Source organism: Carassius carassius, chromosome 50, assembly GCF_963082965.1.
Source record: "Carassius carassius chromosome 50, fCarCar2.1, whole genome shotgun sequence".
Lineage (NCBI taxonomy): Eukaryota > Metazoa > Chordata > Actinopteri > Cypriniformes > Cyprinidae > Carassius > Carassius carassius.
In genome coordinates, this window is record NC_081804.1 from 18,176,321 (window position 1) to 18,202,427 (window position 26,107).

A 26,107-nucleotide genomic window follows, 5' to 3' on the forward strand; every position below is an offset into this window, starting at 1 on the left:
CGGCCGCCTAATACCGGAGCACTGTAAAGGAAACTCAGAGTTTTTTTTTTTTTTTTTTTTTAGTAGAGAGCTACAGGGGAATTAGGCAAAGGAGGATAAAAAACAGAAGTTAAAAAACACCCAAGGGAATGAGTAGCTACGTTAGGTATCACTCCGATTCATCCCTCAGGTCCTGCTTACCTCCTCGTGACCCACGATTCCTCTTACCCTTACCTGTCGGCGGGGGAGGAGCGCGAGCCGCAACACTAGCCTTCTGCGCCTATCTTTGATCCTCAGAGGTCTGTGGTGCAGCGCAGCTCAGCAACCTGATCAGCTGAAAGGCCCTCGCCTTCATCCAGGTCCTTCAGCAGGTCAGCCTGATAAGCCTGAAGCACTGCCATCATGTGCAACGAAGCCACAGCCTGACCTGCTGCTGTGTATGCTCTGCCATTTAAGCGGGATGTATTCTGGAGGGGCTTAGATGGCAAAGAGGGAGATTTAAGAGAGGATGTTTCCCCCACAGAGAGAGATAGCTAGCTAGGGTCTCTTCCACAGGGGGCATCCTCTCATAGTTGTTTTCGCACATTGCCTCGATATTGGCATAACTCATATGCTGAAACCGATGGATGCGTAACCGAAGGATACGACCTCGCGGCGTCACTTTGCTGGCACGCTTCCATGGCAAGTCCAACTTTGCCGTGGCGCGATCCATAACCTCTAACAGCTCCACATACGCAGGGCAGGAGGATTTAGGAGACTTAGCCTCAGCTTCTTCCCCACCCTCAAACATCTCCTGCTCTTCCTGGGCAGAACCCAGCAGACCACTAACTTCAGTATCAGAAAGGGTTAATGACAACACATCTTCCTCCTGAAGTTCGCTCTCGTCTGCTGCCAAAGAGCGCGAAAGGGAAGGTCCTTCTCTAAACTCCTCAGCGAACTCCATCTGCGATCCCCACGAGCTCATTCTCCTCCGTGCCTCAGCAGCGGCGGGTCCTGAACCGCAGGAATCTGACGGCCGTCCCTCTTTCCTCGAAAAGAGAGACAGACGAGAGCAGGGCTTTTTCATAGAAAAACGCTCGCAGTGCACGCAGATCGCTCCCTCAAGGACATTGCGTGCGTGCTCTTCACCCAAACAAGAGACGCAAAGACTGTGTGTGTCATCAGGTGTCAAATAACGCCGACACGGATGTACACACTGTCTAAACGCCTTACTAGTGGATGCCATGATAAACAGAGAAAGATCGCTCTTACCGTGGTCGTTCTCTCAGAATGCACGCTTCAAACAAAACAGTCAATGAAGACAAAGAAGATAAATGACGTGCTCTCCGGGCGCTTATTTATAGTCGCGCCGGTAGTGACGTCAGAGGCTGTCGCCGGCCAACGCGTTGGCGGTTTTTCATTGTATGCTTCAGACATGGGTCACAATGAGGTGTTCCCCATATCGACCCCCTAGAGGACGCAGTTCAAAGTTCCCTTGAAAGGCAACCTCAGTATTATAGCTCCGCTCACGGAACGCCTCCAGCAGCTCGGCTTTTTCCGGAAAGAATCGGAAAGCTGTATTTTTTTTAATATAAATATGATAAAATTAAAGACTTTTTGGATATATGAAGGATGCAGTACTACTCCATAGGTACTCAAGATTATAATGAGATCATAAGATTAGGTGAAACTGTGTATGTTATGTACCCTTTAAGCCACATTAGTGAAATTTTGGCGATATTGTTTATAATGCAGCAATGCAGTCACTTTCAAACCTAGCAGCTTTCTGTTGGTCAACGTGGGTTGAACCTGTTGCGAAATCTGCCTGGAGAAAATCTTTCGCCCGTGAAAATTCGCAGAACAATGATAAATGTGACCGTACTTTCATGCTAAAGTGTAAAATAACTGCTGATGCCGTGGTATTTGCTCACCTAAATTGTTCACAGAAAGTCAAATGAGGCCTTTAAATGTTAAGTTTGCAAGTCTATTAGTATCAGTAAACAGTCACAACTCAAGTGTGCAAGAGTTCTGCTGGCTGCTCATCACTGCTCAGAAAGACTTGTGAGAAGACTCTGTCAGACAGTGAAGTGGGGCTGTGTCTGTAGAGAAATGGAAGAGCCCACGCAGAGTCCCCGGGGTAGTAGAAGGGCTTTGGTCTTGGGGACAGTATGGCATGCTTTAAAGCCTCAAGAAATGGCCCCATGTCTGAGCTTGATACTGAAGACATGTTGACCAGCCGCCGCTGCATTGAGCGGATGTATTCTTCTCCATAAGACGCCATCACTTCCTGAGCCAAACCACTGAGGATGTCCTCCTGAGCACTATTCCACTGCTCTCTGTTGCCCAAAATATCTGGAAAATTGATTTTGTTGACAAAATTAACAAAAGTTAATAGAAAACCTGTATATATATTTAATATCCTTTATTCTCTTGTGTTTCACAGAAAATAATAGCACTAAACATGAATAAGTGCTGACGGAATATACATTGATGGGTGGACTATTCCTTTAAGGGTGCATGTAGTAGTCCTAATTGAAGTTTATGAAATAAGTTGTTTTTTGTAATATTAAAAGTAAACGTTTACCTGAGATTACAACTTTACTCATGGTATTCTATAAAAAAAAAAGTGTTTTATTCATGTATGGTGCCGGTCACCCCTGTCAATGTATTTTGCTGCTGAGTGGTGTTGGCGTAGTGGATAAGACACATGCCTTTGGTATGAGAGACCTGGGTTCGAATCCATTGTGAGACACCAATGTGTCCCTGAGCAAGACACTTAACCCCTAGTTGCTCCAGAGGCGTGCGACCTCTGACATATATAGCAATTGTAAGTCGCTTTGGATAAAAGCGTCAGCTAAATGTAATGTAAATGTAAATGCTGCTATGTTGAATCAACATTTCGGTAAGCCTTGGAAAGAACCTTAATGCTCATAGGTTGTTAATAAGAAATGTGAAAGTGATGTGACATGGTGTCCCATACTTGCAATCTGTGCTCTGTATTTAATCCATCCAAGTGCACACACACAGTAGTGAACACACACCCAGCAGTGGGCAGCCATATTGCTGCAGCGCCCAAGGTGGAGTTGGGGGTTCGGGTCTTGCTCAAGGGTCTCACCTCAGTCGTGATATTGAGGGTGGAAGAGTGGTCATCCACTCCCTACAGACAATTCCCGCTGGACCTGAGATTCAAACCCGCTATCTTCGTGTTACAAGTAGGGATGGGTCACAATTTTTGAATATTCGATTAGTTGATTTAATTATAGAATATTGAATAGGCTGTGCAATTATTGAAAAAAAAAATTCCCATGTTTTCGGTGCTGATTCCTTTGGCATGCATGTGGGGGAGGGGTGCGATTTTCATATAATAATCTATTAATATCGATCATCGAATATTATATTTGCTTGAAATGCCCATCCTTAGTTTCAATAACGTGGTTTCGGAAGCAACTTAAAACTATAATACCACTGTGGTATTTGAACACGAAAGAAACATTGATGTTAATGCTAGCTAGAAAACTACCTAATGCACCTTTAATTGTCATGAAAATAGTGTTAAACTACAAAAAAAAAAAACACATTTTTTTTTCATTGGCTTGCTTTCTTATGGGCTGCTCACATCAAGGGCGATAACAATAACCACAAAGTGTTAATAATCGTTAAAATTCTGGGCAAATCGGGAAGTTTATACAATAGCTATAACAATACCAACATGGAAACGATATCGTTGGAATAACTTTCTGAAAAAAAAATTTTTCAAGCTTGAGAATGAAAAAAAAAAATTGACAGCCAATCGGATTCCATTCAGTTTTCAGGGTTTGAGCATTTAATATCTGCAGCACGCTTATAATAAACAACTGTTTGTGTTGGTGTGGACTCTAATGGTCATCATTATAGTAATTGTTCTTGGTGTGAAAGGGCCTTTATTCTCACTTGTTTTGAAAGCTCCAGGTTGAATGATGATGACTTTGACTCCCCAGCGTGAGAGTTCCTGTCTAATCGCTCCACTGAAGGAGATCAGCGCTGCTTTAGACGCCCCATATCCTGCGAATCCAGAAAGTGGAACTTCTCCTGAAGGAAACCAATGGTTCATTTCAAAGCTGTTAGTGCTTACTGGGATTTATATACTCCTTAATGGGATTAGGATATATGTTTTGTAAGAGACTATTAAGTACCTGAGGTCTACAAAAATGCATGTTTACATAAAGTTTACCTGCCATACTGGCTATACTGATGAGTCGTCCTTTTGATTGTCGTATTTGAGGCAGAAAGACTTGAGTCATCTCCACACTACCAATAAAATTCACATCTAGGAATTTTTTATACATTTTAATTGGCAGAATTTCTCCATCGCAAACATATCCCAGCACTCCAGCATTGTTCACAAGTGCCCAAAGTCCTGTCCACAAGAGATGAGTCACAAAAAACAACATAAATGCACTGGTCTGTATACATACTACTAAACTTTGAACGGTAACATTTAATGAGTTATGTGAGAGGTTGCTAGGGCATTGCTACTGCATGTGGTTGCTGCAGTGTTGTTATTTGAGTGGTTTGTAGCCTGTGGCTATGCGGTTTCTTGGGTGTCCTGGGTTGTTATGTGTGAAGGGGCATTGCTGGGATATTTTGGATGGTTGCTTTGCAGTTTCTTTGGCATTCGGATCTACTATGCAGTTGCTAGGTTGTTCTGGATATTTGCTACAATGTTTTTCTAAAAAGTCGCTTAAGTGGGTCGTTGCTTTGCAATCACTGGGATGCTCATGCACTCGCTAGGGTTTTTAGGATTACTGTTTTGATTGTTATGAGGTTTCTAAGTGTTTAGTGTGGTTACTGTGTAGGTGTTAATGGGTCATTGTCAAATGGTTACCATGTGCTCTAGGTCAGGGGTTCCCAAACTTTTCCATTCCACGACCCACCTAGACAAGTGTAATCTATTTCACGACCCACCAAAATATAAAAAAAAAAAAAAAAAAAAAAAAAGGTTGACAAGCCTAATCTTATTTAAACGCTTGATGACAAAAATTAAGTATTTGTCAGCGAGAACGGAGCACAATCAAACATTTTTTTTTAGAACAGCATAAGAAACAAAGCAGAACTATCTAAAACAGTTTGGAGATTAAAATAATTGTGAAATAGGTAAAAAAAAAAAAAAAAAAAAATCGATGTGTTTTGCTTAAAAAAAAACTATGACATTAAGTTCAGGCAGGAGTGTATTTTTGCAATGGTTAAATAAATGTTCAGCAATATCTTCAAAAGATTTCTGAACATTGGCAAATTTTTCTCTAAACGTAGATGATACGTCAAGGAAATATTGCAAAATTTTGCACATTTTGTTATGTGGAAATGTTTAAATTTAGTAGTATTACAATTAACCCTGCGTTTGCGCCCTTTTCGTAACATCTGAATTGTCTAGTGTATGCAATCTCATGCAGAATATAGTGTATTGAAGTGAGCAAGTTTTTTTCTCTTTAATAATGCGGACCAATTGAACCTTTTTCTGTGCGATTGCTAGAATGTCCTAGATGATTGTTAGGGTGTTTTATGTGGTTTCTATACTGTCACCAAGGTGTTTTTTATTAGTTTGTTGTAAAGTGGTTACTAGAGTGTTCACTAGGTATTAGGGCTGGACGATTATGGCCTAAAGTCAAAATCTCGATTAATTGAACATTTTACCTTGATTACGATTAATGAATGATTATTTTGTTTCTGTTTTTTTTTTTTTGCCCTCATAGTTCACTTACAAGGTTTGTACCGTGGTGCTGAAGTGGGCTCTTACACATCCTTTTCTGTTTGTTTTAAACTGCGATTTGTTGTTGTTCGTTCAGGTGCAGGAGGAACTTAAAGGAGAACTTCACAAACGAGAGGTCGGTTCAGTGTTGCTGTCTGTGAGACGTGGCTCTCTCTCCGCGTGCGCACCGAGCACAGCGCGCGAGTAACCAGCTGCTCAGTTCAGCTTTTCTGCGTCTTGTGTTTGAATGCTTTAAAGTCTTTTGAATGGTTACATTGGCAAGTGGCAAGGCTTAATAACACGTGAAAATTATACGCTTTCGTCTTGACACGCAGCAGCGTTGTTTCCCGGCTTGACTGTTAAAAGCAGATGATTGGCGCAGCGGGAGGGGCGGGACATGTGCATACAACCGCCATCTTTACGGTTACGGGTTTTCCTTATATAGTTGTATTGAGGATTGAGGAAGTGGCATGTCTCAGTAATTGTCTCTGGTGTTAACAAGCGTCATCTTTACAGATGCTCTGCTGTTGCCTGAGTGTTCTGGATAGTTGCTAACATTTTGCTAAGTGGGTGTTCTGGAAAGTTGCTAGAGTGTTCTTGACAATTGCCCAGATGTTGCTAAGTGGTTACTTTAAGGTGTTCTGGTTGGTTGCCAGTGCTTTCCATATAGATGCTATGCTGTTGGTTGAATGTTGTGGATAGTTGCTAGGATATTGCTAAGTGGGTGTTCTGGGAAGTGGTCTTGTTTTTTGCTAAGAGGTTACTAACTACAACTGTTTGGTTGCTAAAACATTGCTAAGTGGTTGCTAGGGTGTTCTAGGTAGTTGTTATGCTGTTGCTAAAGTGGTGTTCTTGGTTTTTAGTATGTTTTGAGTGTTTGTAGTGGTATTTATTCATTCATAGCGGTTCTATTGTTACCTGTTTTGCCTGTTTGACTCTGGATGTACTGATGTGCCTGTGTGATCTGGCTGCTGTTGGTGATGTCTAACTGTAGGACAGTGAGGTTTTGAGATGCATCTTTCTTCAGCTTCAGAGCTCCAGGACTGTGTTCATCCAGAACCCCTGCAAACACCCTCATCCCAGCGCTGTCCAAAAACCTGGCCAGATCATGACCAAAACCCGAATCACAACCTGAGACAAACACAAGCTCAGTTCCTGACATAATCACACTGCTACAATTCCAAACTTCCAGTGCATTATGGATCATTTTGGTCAGCTGTTGCAGTCTGGAGTCATTGAAAGCATCTTATAATACAGCAGTTAATGTTTGAAACCAGAAACCAGTCTGTGTTAAGTGTCATCACAAGAATGCAGCCGTGATTTACGATCTTACAGGAAGAAGTGCTGTTAAACTTACTCAGATAAGTTCACAGTGCAAAGTACACGAGGGTGGCAGAGAAATATTGATTTACTGGGTGAAATGTTTACATTTCATTGCATAAAGAAAATGTTAGACCATTAATATTTTGTGAACAGTGACATTATTTTCATGACAATTAATAACATTTACGCCCAATTCTCATTACTGTAATGCAAAGATCATATTCTCAGTACCATAAAATACTTAATTGTATTAATCGCTTGAATAACGTTTATTCTTACTCAAGGCATTAGATTTTTTCAGATGTAATATATACCTAAATTTATAAAATTTTTATTATTCAAATGTGTATAGATAGATACTGTCATTGCTGATGACATTGATGTCATTAAATAAGACTGATTTATGTAATTATTTATTTTTTTATTACAGGATTAGGACTTGAGGAAATAAGCTTAAATATCATAAAACAATGTCATGATGCAATATATATATATATATATATAGTATGAATCTCAGCATATATTAATTGTCTTTCGCTGATTTTGTTATTGTTTGAATTATTTAGTTTGAGTTTCATGAAACCTTTCAAGAATGATTAAATGAGAATTTACAACTTGTATTAAGAAATACAGAAATTGTATATATATATATATATAAATACAAATTTCTTAATACAAGTTATAAATTCTCATTTAATCATTCTTGAAAGGTTTCATGAAACTCAAAACTAAATAATTCAAACAATAACAAAAGCAGTGAAAGACAATTCATATATGCTGAGATTCATACTATATATACAAATGCACAAAGACAGAATTTAGCCAGTTATGCACAGTCTGACAGGACCATACAGGATAGTGTCTTACCTGTGATAAGTACTGCCTTGTTTTGAGTTGGCAACATGACCTCTTCTCTCCCTACATAGTGGATGACACTACACAGCACACTCACAATCCCCACTTTAAGGGCGCTTGGATGGACCAAGCAGCTTAAGATCCCTCCAGAAACCATGAGCAACACCAACCACCTCACTGACCGGCCCTCAGCAGCCCGCAGAAGCAGCACCCCAACACATATTACCACCAGCAGATCGTATAGAAAACCCAGACAGTCTTCTACAATCCCCTCCATTTCTACACGACGCTCAGGAATGAAGCAGCCAATGCTATCAGGAGATCTAGAAAGGCGCCTGTGAGATTACAACCTGCCTGTTGTGCTCAGCTGGTTTGATAAGTGTGTGAATCTTGTAAATCTTTCAGGTTTTATGCTTCATACTGCACACAGAAGTGAATCCCGCCCTCAACCAGTGCATATCATAAGTCAAATTTAGTCTTGTGCAAACGTGCCTATGGCTGTGGAAAAACTCTTCATTTTATTATGTAAACTTCAGTCCATGTTTTATCTTAAGAAACAGAGTTTAATGGAAACCAACGGAAACTATATAAAAAAAAATGGTCACACTCATGGTCAAAAATTACCAAACATAGGAAATGAATGGGAAATGGGGGGAAAAATGCAGACAAAAATTGCACATCAATGAATGGGGTGAAACTAAAACATCTAGAGTGCAAAATCAACACACCAACTCACACACACGTGGACACACACTTGTACACACACATATGAACTGGTGTGACTGTAACACTGCAACTATGTCAAATAAAATCAATAATTCAACTACAATGCAGTCAAATAAAAAAAAGTGGACAACAAGGAAGGGGCTACACTCTAAAACATCAAGAGTGTAAAACGGATACATCCACTCACACACATCCACTCACACACACACACACACACACACACACACACACATTTTTTCTTAAATCCACAACCTAATAAAAGTAAACAATTATGTATAATTATGCATATTTTATTTCCTACCAGGAAGTGATATTCTGCCTTCAAAAATGTGTTTGATTTTAAAAGCCTACTCTCTATTTTATTCTGAAATACTGCATTAATTGATTCATTTTTATTGCATTAATATCAATTAGTACCCTGACATTCTCTCGAAATACAAGAGAACAAATATTTTTAAACAAAAATAAATTAGATTGATTTTACTGAGAAGAGAAAAAAATATATTCAGGTGTCCGGTCACTTTTGACCATGCAGACCATGAGTGTGACTCTTAAATGAGGAGCGCACCATTTGGATTCGCTTTCATAAACATCAACTGATTTTGGTATGAACACATTTTGTAATACATTAAACATGAAACTTTTCTTTTCCTGGTTCCTTTCAGGTAACTGTGACTTTGTTTCTAGCCCAGTATCTTTTGTCTGGAACAGCATTCCTGTCAAACAAATATAGTCCTACTATATCCATAATCCTTAGCCTGAACAACTTCATATAAAATTATGCCAAAACTGTTCAATCACACATCCCAGTCCTAAAACCCAGTCCCAAAGTCTGATTGGTTGATAGGAACCTGTGCATACTGTAGATGTTGAACAAAGAAAACATCCTACAAGTTCAAATCCTAAGAAAGTTAGCCTGCTTTAGAGTGTAGTTTGTATACAGTCGTCGCACAGTTAGCACATATACCAATTCAGGGAGAAATGTATTTTCTCTTCAACTCAAAAGCCAAGTAACGTGTAAGTAATGAGGTCCCAGACCAAGGGGTGATGTCAAATCATACTAGGTTTCCAAAACAGATTAGCATTAAAATATGAAGTGCATTATAATCATTGTGTTAGCATGACATTGCCAAATAATGGTAGTGAGTAACCGCATTCGTTAAAACGGCTCTTCAAATCAATTCTGGAGGTGCCACCTCCAGATCTGGAACACATGCGGGTCCATGTAATGGATACTCGTCATCTCAGAGAGAATTTAACTAAACAAAAAGGATATGCGACTAAGCAAGGTGACAAAGAATACATTTATTGTGGTTCCTAGGTCCAAAGGAGAACATGAAATCCATCTAGAATGTGCAGTGCAAACAGATAGTCATTCCATACTGGTCCACAGATACATGAATACAGTCAAATCTTACACAACACACAAGAATCCCATGGCTTATAGATGATGACAGACATAAAGTGCTTGTCCTCCTTGTCTAGGCGTATTATATGAACTATGCCAAGCCTTAATACATAATTCACTAATCTCATTGGATGAGGGGGCCAGCAGAGGAAGGGTTAAAGGGGAGGGGTTAGCAAACATTTAAGACCGGTTCTTCTTGAAGAAGCTGATGAGTCCATTGGTGGAGCAGTCGTGGGAATGAACCTCTGCGTCGTCCTGCAGCTCGGGTTCGATCTTCTTGGCCAGCTGCTTGCCGAGCTCCACACTGATGGGACAGATAAAAATCTGTAAATGTACGTATGCCTGAAACTTCACACTTCTCCGAGCAAACAATGCGTCACAATTTGGAATGGAAAGATCTGTCGCTGTTTAATCTGTCAGTTTAATCCCAATTTTTGAACTGGACCCAACTTTAGCTGAAGGAGAGTTTAAACTGGACTTACCCCCATTGATCGTAGCTGTTGATATCCCACATCACACCTTGCACAAAGATCTTGTGTTCGTACATAGCTGAAATGTATGAACAAATACAGAATATTATCCTTGAGTGTGGGGTCTACAAAACAAATGCACATCTACAAAAGGAAGTAGTGGGATAATACGTTTGATTCTCACCAACAATTGCACCAAGCATGAATGGTGAAAGTTTCTTGAAAATGATAGAGTTGCTTGGCTTGTTCCCTTCGAAGACCTACATAAAATAAACGTGTCATTCAAAAACAGAAGAAAATGCCACATACAATAAAAGATTCAAACGGCTTGAATATTCTTACTTCTTGGCTATACTGTAGTACTACGTCCGAACTGAGAGCGTCACAAAACAGTAGGCGAAAAGTATTCAGATAACCTACTATTTCTGGCGGGATCCTATTAGTCCGTAGGAGAGGATTCATAAATAGTATTTACTCTGCATTTAACCCATCCAAGTAAGTGCACATACACCTTAGGAGCAGTGTGTGAACACTAATCTCACTAGATGAGGGGGTCAGCAGAGGTAGGGTTAAAGGGGAGGAGTTAGGAAACATTTACGAGTGGTTCTTCTTGAAGCTGATGAGTCCATTGGTGGATACAAACCAGGAGCAGTGGGCAGCCGGTTTTGTTGTGGGGAGCAATTGGGGTTTCTAGTCATGGATATAGAGTGTGGAAGAGAGCATGGTTCATTCACTCACCCCACCTACATTTCCTGCCTTCTAGTTACAAGACTGATTCTCTAACCATAAGGCCACAAATGCCCATGTTGAAGGTCACAGTGGAAGATTTAGTATGTCAAGATTGCATTCATACCATGCACATTCATACTTAATAGACCATTGCTTTTGTAACGGTGGTAAAGAAAGAACTTATTCAAAAGAAGAACCTACTAAGGGAGTATGTGATTTCGGAGAGTTAAATCAGGCATTTGATTAGGAGTTTAAAAGAGTTTGAAAAGGTGTACTGCTGGAGTGCCTATAAGAAATGCACTATGTCAGGGTTGGATATCCCTGCTCCTAAAGAGAGCTACGATCCTGCAATCCCAAGACTGCTTCAACACACCTGCCTGCAATTTTCAAAAATTCTGCAGGATGGTTACTTTACGGAAGCAGGGTTAGATACACCTGCTTCATGCAATCTTGGTGACGCTTTTGTGTATTCAGACAAATATCCCTGCATGTCCATAACACACCAATGGGAGCACATTTGTCAAAGCAGGTCCACTAACCCAGTGGTTCTCAACCACATTCCTGGAGGCCCCCCAACACTGCACATTTTGTATCTCTCCTTTGTCTGAAACACAAATTTCAGGTCTTGGAGTCTCTACTAATGAGCTAATGAACTGAAAACGACATGGAAACATGGAAAACATGCAGTATTGGGGGGCCTCCAGGAACATGGTCGGGAATCATTGCACTAACCGCCAGGCTACAGTTCTGACAGACTCCAGTTTAGATACTGTCCAAAGAGTTGACACTTGGTTTCCAAGTAATGAACCACTCACTTTATGGGGCAAGAGTTTCTCCAGTGCATCTCCAGACAACCCAGAACCCTGGAGCTCCTTCTTGGCCTCTTCAGGGGTCTTTCCCCTCATCAGAGCCTCCGTCTGCGCCAGGAAGTTTGCCATCAGGATCTAGCGGATCCATGAAACGAGAGAGTGCTTCGTAACCCTTAGACAAACATGGCTCAAATAACATCTGGAGAATCAATCTCCCAAGAGAACCAGAAAACAAAGACGTGTCCCGAACCACGCAGATGGCTGGCATACCTTATGATGCAGATTATCTCTGATATGATGCTGACTCTGAGCAGGAATGAGGAAGTCAGCCGGAATCAAGCGAGTGCCTGCGCAGAAAAAGATCTGTTGTGATAAACACATCAAAAATGGGCATTAACATGTCAATTAAACTAGGAACTAGTCCAGAGGGGAGGGTTAGGATCACAGACCCTGGTGAATGAGCTGGTAGAAGGCGTGCTGTCCATTGGTTCCTGGTTCCCCCCACACGATGGGTCCAGTGTGGCAATCCACACGAGTCCCAGACTTGGTGATGTATTTCCCATTAGACTCCATGTCTCCCTGAAAGATCATCAACAACTCAACAACTGTCCTGCTATAAGAAACAATGGGGTCCTTTCCTGAAACCTCATCAGACCGACCTGTTGGAAGTACGCAGCGAAGCGGTGCATGTACTGGTCGTAGGGCAGCAGGGCCTGCGTCTCGGCCTGGAAGAAGTTGATGTACCAGACACCGAGCAGGGCCAGTATGACCGGGGCGTTCTGCTCCAGAGGAGCCGAGCGGAAGTGGTTATCCTTATGGAAAGAGTACAGAGCGGTTACCACCAGAGACATGAACTCTGATGCTCTGAGGTACTCTCACAGCGTGGAGTGTGTGTAGTGTACAGTAATCCTTATGTTAACTGGCACACTACAGTTGAGCTTACCATCCAGTGAGCACCAGCTAGAAGCTGTTCGAAATTGTCAAAACCTATGAGAGGAAAATGAATAAATTTACTGGATCATCTACAGAAGTAATTGTGTATCAGTGCAAGATGATGCATTACCAGCCTTTCAAATTTGATCAGGCAGATGTTAGGCTAGAAACATACTCCTTAAATACGTCCTTGAATTGCATTCTGATTTTATGTTCAACGGCACAGCAAAAACAGACTTGATCGTTAGAAGCAGTTGCGTCCATATACTTGCATCAACATGTTTCAGGCACTTATGTTACCGTTCATACAGCAGACGTACCTATGTGCAGTGCAATGGACAAACCGATAGCCGACCACAGCGAGTAGCGCCCGCCGACCCACTAAAACACGAGCAATCAGCATCAGAAAAACAGTCTGGGCTTTGAGAAGTAATATGCTGATTCAGGAACATTAGTAGTCCAATATTAATGTGCAGCCAATCAAAAAGAAGATTTCCATTCTCATGCAATAACAGAATATAATGCAAGAAATACTTACATCCCAAAACTCAAACATGTTGTTGGTGTCGATACCGAAGTCCTTGACCTTTGGCTGGTGAGGACACGGGAAATTCATGTAACGTTTTTTTAAAGATACTTAAAACATCAACAACAAAATATCAAACAGCTGCCATAACCCTGTACTTACTGCATTTGTGGAAAGAGCCACAAAATGTTTGGCCACAGCAGATGTCTGAAAATACACAAAATGCTGAATGAGACTAAAAGACAACCATCTATAGCGCACATAGTTAGACATAAATCAGAAATCTTATTTAAGACAGTCAAAGGATAAATGTACTAACATCTTTAGCATCCTGGAGGAACCATTCTTTGGCCGTCTCAGCATTAGTGATGGTCTCTTGGGTGGTGAAGGTCTAAAACACAAAATACATTAAGAAATTAAGAACTTACAGTAACTTGTTCACTTTGTATAACCAGTTTTGTTTAATAGAAATCAGGCTTGGAATCAACTAGAGACAAAAAAGTGGGAAAATCTGACAACATGCGTGGCACTTATTACTTAAAAACAATTTAATTACTTTATCACACTAAAAGATATGTTGTATTTTAATCATACATGCTATTGTCCTGTAAAAGTACAAATCAGCATTTAATAATAATGAAATAAAAGTTTTGATCAAAATGAAGTAAAAACAGAAATTTTATTGTTTCATATTATTACAAACTAAAAAACTTTTTTTTTTTGTATTCTATTTTAATATATTATAAAATGTAATTTATACCTGTGATCAAAGCTGAATTTTCTGCATCAGTTTTCAGTGTCACATGATCTTTTAGAAATCATTATAATTTGATTTGCTGCTCAAGAAACAGATCTGATTATTATCAAGGATTAAAACTACTTCATATTTTGTCTGGAAATGGTGATTATAATTTTTTTCAATATTCTTTGATAAATAGAAAAGTTAAACAAACAGTATTTATTTGCATTTATCAAATACATTTAATAAACTTAGTAAAACACTTAAAATGTTGCAAAAGATTTCTGTTTAATAAATGTCTTCACTCACTTTATCGCTTTCATATATGAAGAACAAAATCAAATTCTCGCTCTCTTTTCTAAAGCTTACCACAAATGTTTGAGTGCTATAATTGTTTCCAAAAAAATCTTAATCCGCAAAAATCAATTTTAAACATTGATGATAATAAATAGTAAGTGTTTCTTGAGCAGCAAATCAGCATAGAATGATTTCTGAAGGATCATGTGACACTGAAACTTCTCTCTGTAAACGACTGATTCATTAATGATTCCAATGATGAATGTTGCGTTCCCAAATGCTAATTAAAGTGACTAACACAGCTAGCATTTACAGTGAAAACATCTCAGCATATTAGGACCAGTGTTGGGTGTAAATGTAATTAAATCACTTATCCACTGAAAAAGTTAAGTAAGGGATTACTGCTCATTTTTAGGTAATTTAATTACAGTTACTTGCAATGTACCAGCCTTACATACAGTAAATCATTTTAACCGTTTTAAAATCAATATTGAATTTGAAATCTAAATTTATCGTCTAAAGATAAAATTAAAGACAGAGTAATTAGTAAAGTAATTTAAATACAATATTGATGATTTAACTAGTAATGGTAATTAATTCCTTTTTGGAAGTAACTTACCCAACACTGATCAGGATCATTCAGTCCATGATGTGTTATAAAGCATAACCTTTTCGCAGTTTATATAGTTAACTGCTTAAGGCCATTTCGTGATTTCGGTCATCATTCCGGATTAATCCAGAAGAACCACATCCCTGATAAATGTAAATGAACACTCCAGTACTGTACCTTGGATGCGATGATGAAGAGGGTGGTCTCAGCGTTGAGCTTGGCGAGGGTCTTGGCCATGTGTGTGCCATCAATATTAGAGACGAACCAGACGTTGGGTCCTCCTTTAGAGTACGGCTTCAGAGCTTCAGTCACCATCAGAGGACCCTGAAGAACAAAACCAAACAAAACTCAATAAATGCTGTTCCAAACATGACACAAGTATTGTGAATGATTACCAGACCTGACTCAATGAGTCCCGGCCGTCAGGATAAAAGAGAGAATATCTGACATACACAACTGGAAACACTTGCTATGATAAGCATAAATAACAACTGACAGTTTTATTTGACTTCATTTACTGTAAGCGATAGCCAAATCTATTTTATTGGTCAATTATGAAGTGTAAAATCTCTGGAAACTCATAGTGAACTCACCAAGTCAGAGCCACCAATGCCAACGTTCACGACGTCAGTGATGGCTTTACCACTGAAGCCCTTCCACTCGCCACTGCGCACTTTCTGTTAAATAACACACACTTGTCATACACAGAGGCAATTTTCAGGAATTATCATAGCTGTCAGTGAAATGATCAGTTAGTCAAATTATATTCTAAATCATATTACTTTAAAATGCAAGTAGAGAAGTACCACTTACCCCTTTAAAAACAAAAAAAGTAAAAAATAAAAAAAGTTTATATATATATATATATATACACACACACACACACACACTGGTATTTTCCCCTTATTAAAATGTTCAATTCCACTGTATTTTAATATATTTTTATTTTATTGTTTGTATGTTAATATTATTTATTTAATTTGAATTTAGGACAAATTAAACCACTTAAATGTCATATATGTATTAATAAAATACATTCGTATTACTTGTTTAATTAATTACAATTATAATGTTTAACGAAAATACAGATGCAATTCCTTCTCCACAATAAAATCTTATTGTGAGGGTATTACTTTGATAATACCACTACAGTGAGATTTGCATGCTGTCCTAACTTTATGACTGGCGGCTGGGAATTGGAATTAAACAGGGATACTGTCAAATGATTATAGTGATCAGATTCAAATTTTACATTTAGAGTTTAGTTAAGTGAAAATAATAATATTTTTTTTTTTTTATAGAACAAGTTTTCTATAAACAAATGGGTTGTTATGCGCAGATTCACTCACATGGCAAAAGCCCTTCATCTGCTCCAGGACTCCGTTCACGTCCGGCATCACGTCTTTACCGTCCACCATGACAGGAGTGTTAGAGCGGTTCCTCAGGGCGGTGTGGAGAACAGCACGACCCTACAAACCAACACACACAAACTCAGCCCGACCCTAAAGAGCCATATTAGCAACTGTTCTCCCTATTTTAATTGACATCCGTTTCATTTGTAACCATCTCATGTGAGTTATGCCTTTCTGAGGCGTTCATTAGAATTTACACAGAAGCAAATTCTAGAACTGCATTACAACAGGTCTTGCATTTTCAATCTTAACTGCTTCGCTCTTAACTGCAATCTTAACTGCTGAGTTAATTCTCATTGAAATGTTTTACTGAGATAATACCTCAGTGAAGTTGATCTTTTCCCCTGCAAACATCTTCTCTCTGGCAGCTTCAACGCCCACCGATCGTGCCTAATCATGATGAGACAGGAAAAAACGGTTAATGGGCAAGAACTTGTGCATGCATGCATACAAAGAACTATACAAACACCAATTGTGTTTTGTGTGCTGTGATTACTGTAAGAAATCTGCTGCATCAGAGTGATACAGTTGATTGGTTGAAGAGTGGAAGTACTGGGTCAGGTTAAATATGTGGCTGTTATTAAACTAAAGCTCAAAGTATACTTCCGTTATATAGACTTGCATTTCTGAGAAAAAAAAATCTGATTTACAATATGTAAACTAACAAAAAGCTAATGAAACTACACAGAGCCGTTGTTAACTGAGAAGCTGTGCAAATCCACGTTCATCATCAGCGTTTATTTGCGCAACTAGTCAGTTAACAACGGCTCTGTGTAGTAACAGCTGCTCTATGTGAAGTCACGCACCTGAGGGAATTTACCGCTGATTAGAGAACCGGCTTTACTGACGAGATGCGCATTAACAATCGGCCGATCTGGATCAGTGCACCCCTTGTCGGAAGTGCGCGAGATGTGATGTTGGAATTGGGCAATATAATGACAGAATTGTAAGATGTGAAGTCGGAAGTGCGCGAGATGTGATGTTAGAATTGGGCAATATAATGACAGAATTGTGAGATGTTAAGTCGGAAGTGCAAAATGTGATGTTGGAATTGGGCAATATAATGACAGAATTGTGAGATGTTAAGTCGGAAGTGCAAAATGTGATGTTGGAATTGGGCAATATAATGACAGAATTGTGAGATGTTAAGTCGGAAGTGCAAAATGTGATGTTGGAATTGGGCAATATAATCACAGAATTGTGAGATGTTAAGTCGGAAGTTCGCGAGATGTGATGTTGGAATTGGGCAATATAATCACAGAATTGTGAGATGTTAAGTCGGAAGTTCGCGAGATGTGATGTTGGAATTGGGCAATATAATCACAGAATTGTGAGATGTTAAGTCGGAAGTTCGCGAGATGTGATGTTGGAATTGGGCAATATAATCACAGAATTGTGAGATGTGAAGTCGGAAGTTCGTGAGATGTGATGTTGGAATTGGGCAATATAATCACAGAATTGTGAGATGTTAAGTCGGAAGTTCGTGAGATGTGATGTTGGAATTGGGCAATATAATCACAGAATTGTGAGATGTTAAGTCGGAAGTTCGCGAGATGTGATGTTGGAATTGGGCAATATGATCACAGAATTGTGAGATGTTAAGTCTGAAATTCGCAAGATGTGATGTTGGAATTGGGCAATATAATCACAGAATTGTAAGATGTGAAGTCGGAAGTGCAAAATGTGATGTTGGAATTGGGCAATATAATGACAGAATTGTGAGATGTTAATTTGGAAGTGCAAAATGTGATGTTAGAATTGGGCAATATGATCACAGAATTGTGAGATGTTAAGTCTGAAGTTCGCGAGATGTGATGTTGGAATTGGGCAATATAATGACAGAATTGTAAGATGTGAAGTCGGAAGTGCGCGAGATGTGATGTTGGAATTGGGCAATATAGTGACAGAATTGTGAGATGTTGAGTCGGAAGTGCAAAATGTGATGTTAGAATTGGGCAATATAATGACAGAATTGTGAGATGTTAAGTCGGACGTTCGCGAGATGTGATGTTGGAATTGGGCAATATAATCAAAGAATTGTGAGATGTGAAGTCGGAAGTTCGTGAGATGTGATGTTGGAATTGGGCAATATAATCAAAGAATTGTGAGATGTTAAGTCGGAAGTTCGCGAGATGTGATGTTGGAATTGGGCAATATAGTGACAGAATTGTGAGATGTTAAGTCGGAAGTGCAAAATGTGATGCGAGATGTGATGTTGGAATTGGGCAATATAATCACAGAATTGTGAGATATGAAGTCGGAAGTGCGCGAGATGTGATGTTAGAATTGGGCAATATAATGACAGAATTGTGAGATGTTAAGTCTGAAGTTCGAGAGATGTGATGTTGGAATTGGGCAATATAATGACAGAATTGTAAGATGTGAAGTCGGAAGTGCGCGAGATGTGATGTTAGAATTGGGCAATATAATGACAGAATTGTGAGATGTTAAGTCGGAAGTTTAAAAGTGATGTTGGAATTGGGCAATATAATCACAGAATTGTGAGATGTTAAGTCGGAAGTTCGCGAGATGTGATGTTGGAATTGGGCAATATAATCACAGAATTGTGAGATGTGAAGTCGGAAGTTCGTGAGATGTGATGTTGGAATTGGGCAATATAATCACAGAATTGTGAGATGTTAAGTCGGAAGTGCAAAATGTGATGTTAGAATTGGGCAATATAATGACAGAATTGTAAGATGTGAAGTCGGAAGTGCAAAATGTGATGTTGGAATTGGGCAATATAATGACAGAATTGTAAGATGTGAAGTCGGAAGTGCAAAATGTGATGTTAGAATTGGGCAATATAATGACAGAATTGTGAGATATGAAGTCGGAAGTGCGCGAGATGTGATGTTAGAATTGGGCAATATAATGACAGAATTGTGAGATGTTAAGTCGGAAGTTCGCGAGATGTGATGTTGGAATTGGGCAATATGATCACAGAATTGTGAGATGTTAAGTCTGAAGTTCGCAAGATGTGATGTTGGAATTGGGCAATATAATCACAGAATTGTAAGATGTGAAGTCGGAAGTGCAAAATGTGATGTTGGAATTGGGCAATATAATGACAGAATTGTGAGATGTTAAGTCGGAAGTGCAAAATGTGATGTTAGAATTGGGCAATATAATGACAGAATTGTGAGATGTTAAGTCTGAAGTTCGCGAGATGTGATGTTGGAATTGGGCAATATAATGACAGAATTGTAAGATGTGAAGTCGGAAGTGCGCGAGATGTGATGGAATTGGGCAATATAATGACAGAATTGTGAGATGTGAAGTCGGAAGTGCGCGAGATGTGATGTTGGAATTGGGCAATATAATGACAGAATTGTGAGATGTTAAGTCTGAAGTTCGAGAGATGTGATGTTGGAATTGGGCAATATAATGACAGAATTGTAAGATGTGAAGTCGGAAGTGCAAAATGTGATGTTGGAATTGGGCAATATAATGACAGAATTGTGAGATGTGAAGTCGGAAGTGCAAAATGTGATGTTGGAATTGGGCAATATAATGACAGAATTGTGAGATATGAAGTCGGAAGTGCGCGAGATGTGATGTTGGAATTGGGCAATATAATGACAGAATTGTGAGATGTTAAGTCTGAAGTTCGAGAGATGTGATGTTGGAATTGGGCAATATAATGACAGAATTGTAAGATGTGAAGTCGGAAGTGCAAAATGTGATGTTGGAATTGGGCAATATAATGTCAGAATTGTGAGATGTGAAGTCGGAAGTGCGCGAGATGTGATGTTAGAATTGGGCAATATAATGACAGAATTGTGAGATGTTAAGTCGGAAGTTCGCGAGATGTGATGTTGGAATTGGGCAATATAATCACAGAATTGTGAGATGTTAAGTCGGAAGTTCGCGAGATGTGATGTTGGAATTGGGCAATATAATCACAGAATTGTGAGATGTTAAGTCGGAAGTTCGTGAGATGTGATGTTGGAATTGGGCAATATAATGACAGAATGGTGAGATGTTAAGTCGGAAGTTCGTGAGATGTGATGTTGGAATTGGGCAATATAATGACAGAATGGTGAGATGTTAAGTCGGAAGTTCGTGAGATGTGATGTTGGAATTGGGCAATATAATCACAGAATTGTGAGATGTTAAGTTGGAAGTTCGCGAGATGTGATGTTGGAATTGGGCAATATAATCACAGAATTGTAAGATGTGAAGTCGGAAGTGCAAAATGTGATGTTAGAATTGGGCAATATAATGACAGAATTGTAAGATGTGAAGTCGGAAGTGCAAAATGTGATGTTGGAATTGGGCAATATAATGACAGAATTGTAAGATGTGAAGTCGGAAGTGTGAAATGTGATGTTGGAATTGGGCAATATAATCACAGAATTGTGAGATGTTAAGTTGGAAGTTCGCGAGATGTGATGTTGGAATTGGGCAATATAATCACAGAATTGTAAGATGTGAAGTCGGAAGTGCAAAATGTGATGTTAGAATTGGGCAATATAATGACAGAATTGTAAGATGTGAAGTCGGAAGTGCAAAATGTGATGTTGGAATTGGGCAATATAATGACAGAATTGTAAGATGTGAAGTCGGAAGTGCAAAATGTGATGTTAGAATTGGGCAATATAATGACAGAATTGTAAGATGTGAAGTCGGAAGTGCAAAATGTGATGTTGGAATTGGGCAATATAATCACAGAATTGTGAGATGTTAAGTCTGAGGTTCGCGAGATGTGATGTTGGAATTGGGCAATATAATGACAGAATTGCGAGATGTGAAGTCGGAAGTGCGCGAGAGGTGAAGTCGGAAGTGCACAATATAAGGATGGAACTGAAAGATGTAAAGTCAGCCTTGTGAGAAAAGTCAGAATTCTGAGTTAATCTCGTTCAATTTTGACTTAAGGGTAACAAAGTCTGAATTATGAGATAAAGTTACAATTATCTTTGTTTAATTCTATGCTCCTGTGTTTACACACAAATTATTTATAAAGTTATACTTTTGCCTGCAAACATACGAAAGCATTTGCGTCAAAACTGAAGTATACTTTGGTCTTAAGCTCGCACTACATAAACATTGCACCACACACAGGCCTCGTGTGTCCCAACGATACGGTTAACCTCATACAACTATCCTATTTTCAGCAGTAACACACTCTACTCTGACTTTATGAAGAAATGTTTAGCTTGTGAACCGTACCATGTCAAAGAGCATGTGCATGATTTCTTCATTGATGAGATTCTTCGAGTAATCCAGCAGAATGTCTCCATCATCTGTCGTCATCTGTAAACTGCTCAGAAGACAGAATCACACACACAGTTAGGATAAACAAAAGCTCTATTATTATTTGTTTAATTTTGCTTCATGTACAACATGTATAACGCAGGAACATCATTCAAGCCTGGTATACATCCAAGTGAGAGGACCTTAGTGATGTTTAGACTGGGAGAATTAATTAAACATGAGGAAAGCTAAATGAACCATTTGAGAAAATATATCATGCCCATCTCAGCACACTTATATTTAGCAGCGACTCTCAAACTGCAGCATGCCACATTACTCTCACAACTGAACTGTACTCAAATAAATATTTTTTCTGATATTTTAAATGATCACCCCCCCCTCCCCCTCACAATTTAAAAATCCTGATCTAATCCCTTACAAAAAAAATAGATGGCAAAACTATTTTCCTCCAAAATAACATACTTTCCATAAAAATCTTTTTCCTATTGGATTTTTTACCTAATATTTTATGACTAATACTAATGTAATACAGTTATACCAAGTTTACTAATACTACAGTTATACGAATACTGTTTTACTGTAATAAGTATTATGGTTACCGATTTTGCAAACAAAACTTTTGATTTTTTCCTATGTACATCTTGTGAATGTATAATTTTGTGTGTTGACATACAATATTGGATATAATTTGTAAAATAAATAAAAGAACTATACATAAGTGTATGCACATATATTTTATATGTATAAATAAAGAAACATTAGATTCATATGCATCATATACATGTGTGTTTATTTAAAACTATAAATATATATTTAAAAGTTTGCAATAATAATAATTATTATTAATATTGTTGTTAATCATATAGTAAAACTGTACGCACCTAAACAGACAATAATTTCACGTTATTACGTCAGAAGTGTAAACACGTGCTTACTCCCCGTCATTACAACAATTTAAATACAATTCGGCTCGAACATAACAACTGCGTTTACTTTAAATACATATAATATACATATTATAAAAACGTAAGTCAAATAAATTTTAAATATTATGAATAATTATAAAATGAGTTTATAATGAGCCCGCTGTGAGTGTGCAGAAGAGCGCGTACATCATGCTGTTACAGCGCCCTCTGTTGGCCAACACCGCTCTGAGCAGAACATCATACTACAGACTTCATGAACACCCCATACATATACATCAGGCTTTAACCCACCACAGCTAATGAACTCTAATGTGAGTAGGCTACGCTTGGTACATATGCAACATATAAACACAGAAGCATCGCACGAGAGGATGTGACACTCTCTTATGAGACTGCATACGCAGTGAGTGCACTTGAGAAATTGTGCATTTAAACATTAAATGAAATACAGTGATGTAGCACACATGACCGATGACCAATGACCTTGTTATGTGTCTAGCTGCTAATCTGGCGATGTCTATTCTGGTTTAAAGCAAAGATGAATAGTGAAACATACTCTCAGTGTGTTTATATGAGTGTAAATGAAGGATATAAAGCAGATGCCACAGTGCAGAGGGCGGATTCTGGCCTGATGGGGCAATAACCTTGCAACGTCAACGTGAAGATCAAAGCTCCATGTAACGTTAACGCTATAGATGTAACGATATGCGCATATATACACTAACACGTGTCCTGATATTAAATTGCAAGAACATTAAGATGACTTCTTAGAAAAACCAATGCATCAATGTTATATAAATGAGATTTGTTCATATAGGCCTCATGACTACGATGCAAGTCCTAGTAACAGCTGATGCGTGATATATGTGATGCTGGCAGGCTCGATGGGATGAAATGTGCATCAAAATGTGTGGCAGAGCTCACGCGCGCAGCGGAAGCGCGTTTGATGTGTGTTTCACCTGAACTTGTTGAATCTGTCTGGATCTGCGTCGAACATCTGCCTCATGTTGAGGTTCCCGGCGCTGGATTTGTACCATTGCTCAAGTTTGCGGTAGTTCGGATCGCTGGTGAGTCCCATGATGAAACAATAAACTCCGCTGTTGTTTGGTCCAAAGCTGCTAAAGTGAATTACAACCGTCCAGAACTCATGCAGTGTACAGAAGCGTGAGGAGGAAGTGCAATGACAAATCCCGACAGCCACGCCCCATCACGACTAGGACACGCCCATTATGACACGGAATCCTGCGTAGCCCCGCCCACAGTGACATTGCACTAAGGTGGTCAGATGGCTGTTGTGTAATGTAGACCATGTATTTTTAATTAGACACTTTTGAGTATTTGAAATAACTTGAAATAATAAAAAAGTTGCCTTTTTTTATACTGTGTGTGATGGCTGATATTAATCCGCTGACTTATTTTATACGTATTTTTCAACGTGCTTTATTTTGTCTGTTTGTTTAGGGATTTGATCACCACTAGATGGAACCAAACAATCACAAAAATATTTTTAATTAAAATATCATAATATTAAAATAATATCTTTAATTAAAAAGGTGCTAATATTTACCATTTAGGTACAAATACAATACAATAATTTTGTAAGACTAGTCATTGTGAAATAAAAATGATTACTTGTAAAAAAAAAAAAAAAAAACCTGTACTTGTAGAAAATTTTATATTGCTGATATAAGAGGCCACTTAAGTGTACATTCTTTGAATTTCAACACTTTAAATTAAGGTTTCATTAATGATATTTAATGTATTAACTAACATGAACTAACAATAAACAATACATTACTGTATTTATTCATCTTTGTTAATGTTAGTTAGTCGTTCATTGTTAATGTTAATTACAGTGCATTAATGTGAACAAGCACAACTTCTGATTTTAATAAAGCATTAGTAGTGCAATTAACATTAACATTAATAAATGTTGTAGAAGTATTGTTAATGCTTAGTTTATTTTAACTAAAGTAATAAACTAATGTTAACCAATGAACCTTATTGTTAAGTGTTGCTGAGTTTTTTAACACACTTTAAATGCACTTAAAAATGTGCAATTTGTAATGCCACATTAAGTTTTAAACTATTATATTTTAACTTTAATAATCTTTTGTTGTGCTTTAAAGTACACCTATTGTTTTGTTAAATAACATACTAAAGCACATGTAAAATACTTAATATAAACAATATAATTAACTTATAAATTACTGTAGTCATTCAGTATTCAGTAAGGTATTATTTTTAAATACTAAATGTAAATTTTATCATTGCAAATGTGTAATTAGAAAAAAAAAATACTAATAATAATACATGAATTATAAGCTTTACCAAAAGTGCTTGTTAGAGCATTCAGCAGTTCACGTTTACAATATAAATAAATAATAATAAAATCAAAAACTGAAGCAAATATATCGCATGTAAATATGCATTAAAAAAAAGGGACTAATTGACCTCAAAATAAAAAATTGTCATCATTTACTCATCCTCCACTTGTTCCAAACCTGTTGGGAGTTTTTTTCCTGTTGAACACAAAAGAAGATATTTGTGTAACCAAAAAACAGTCGACGCTAGCCATTGACTGCCATAGTATTTTATTTATTATTTTATTTATGGAAAACAATGGCTACCGTCGACTGTTTGATTACCAATATTCTTTAAATATTATTTAAATATATCACCTTTTGTGTTCAATGGAAGAAAGAAACTCCTACAGGTTTGGAACAACTTGAAGGGGAGTAAATTCATTTTTCAGCTTTGGGTGCACTTTACCTTCAAGTCTTAAGTTTAACTGATTGCAATTAATATAAATGTAAACATTTTCACTTTCATTTAGAAAATATCATGTTATTAAGTGTCTGGGAAAAAATACACAAACACACACACACACATATATATATATATATATATATATAATTTCAAAAAAGTAACGCCAGTTACTTTGTTTTTCCATTCATTGACTGATGAGTCTCCTGTCCCCATTTTAGGTGTTTTGTGCACTGTGTGAACATGATGTAGTTCTAGAGTGAATGTGCATTAATTCATCCCAGTCACAAAAAAAAAAAACAGATTTAGTATTCATCAAAATGAATTAAAACAGTGAAATGCAAACTCAGCATATGACGCAAACCTGAAATAATTAAATGTTAAAAAACACAAATGTATCTAATCAAGTCAAGTCACCTTTATTTATATAGCGCTTTAAACAAAATACATTGCGTCAAAGCAACTGAACAACATTCATTAGGAAAACAGTGTGTCAATAATGCAAAATGGCAGTTAAAGGCAGTTCATCACTGAATTCAGTGATGTCATCTCTGTTCAGTTTAAATAGTGTCTGTGCATTTATTTGCAATCAAGTCAACGATATCGCTGTAGATGAAGTGACCCCAACTAAGCAAGCCAGAGGCGACAGCGGCAAGGAACCGAAACTCCATCGGTGAC

At 38.1% G+C, this 26,107-nt stretch overlaps 2 protein-coding genes across 2 annotated transcripts; both read right to left on the reverse strand.

The window, feature by feature from the left end:
• Positions 1-1,928: 1,928 nt before the first annotated feature.
• Positions 1,929-8,290, reverse strand: LOC132133735 (estradiol 17-beta-dehydrogenase 2-like). Its single transcript, XM_059546662.1, has 5 exons — positions 7,874-8,290; positions 6,602-6,814; positions 4,169-4,354; positions 3,889-4,026; positions 1,929-2,310 (listed from the first exon to the last, which is right to left on the reverse strand). The coding sequence occupies exons 1-5, from the start codon at positions 8,136-8,138 to the stop codon at positions 1,970-1,972; spliced, it is 1,143 nt and encodes a 380-aa protein (XP_059402645.1). The 5' UTR covers positions 8,139-8,290; the 3' UTR covers positions 1,929-1,969.
• A 1,593-nt stretch (positions 8,291-9,883) lies between these two features.
• LOC132133082 (glucose-6-phosphate isomerase-like) lies at positions 9,884-23,855 on the reverse strand. Its single transcript, XM_059545783.1, has 18 exons — positions 23,623-23,855; positions 21,693-21,783; positions 16,842-16,910; positions 16,458-16,577; positions 15,702-15,785; positions 15,286-15,432; positions 13,782-13,853; positions 13,625-13,669; positions 13,475-13,528; positions 13,257-13,317; positions 12,947-12,990; positions 12,663-12,815; positions 12,453-12,582; positions 12,274-12,350; positions 12,010-12,138; positions 10,650-10,725; positions 10,478-10,544; positions 9,884-10,299 (listed from the first exon to the last, which is right to left on the reverse strand). The coding sequence occupies exons 1-18, from the start codon at positions 23,739-23,741 to the stop codon at positions 10,176-10,178; spliced, it is 1,662 nt and encodes a 553-aa protein (XP_059401766.1). The 5' UTR covers positions 23,742-23,855; the 3' UTR covers positions 9,884-10,175.
• Between the last annotated feature and the right edge of the window lie 2,252 nt (positions 23,856-26,107).

Bases quoted from the DNA above. Each gene is read 5' to 3' on its own strand.
- LOC132133735 (XM_059546662.1), bottom strand. From the start codon at position 8,138: ATGGAGGGGATTGTAGAAGACTGTCTGGGTTTTCTATACGATCTGCTG. The intron at 6,815-7,873 runs GTAAGACACTAT...TGTTTGTCTCAG, and splicing joins CAAGGCAGTACTTATCACAG to GTTGTGATTCGGGTTTTGGT. The intron at 2,311-3,888 runs GTGAGAATAAAG...TCAATTTTCCAG, and splicing joins ACCTGGAGCTTTCAAAACAA to ATATTTTGGGCAACAGAGAG.
- LOC132133082 (XM_059545783.1), bottom strand. From the start codon at position 23,741: ATGGGACTCACCAGCGATCCGAACTACCGCAAACTTGAGCAATGGTAC. The intron at 13,529-13,624 runs GTAAGTACAGGG...TGTCCTCACCAG, and splicing joins TGGCTCTTTCCACAAATGCA to CCAAAGGTCAAGGACTTCGG. The intron at 12,991-13,256 runs GTACGTCTGCTG...TTCCTCTCATAG, and splicing joins GTCCATTGCACTGCACATAG to GTTTTGACAATTTCGAACAG.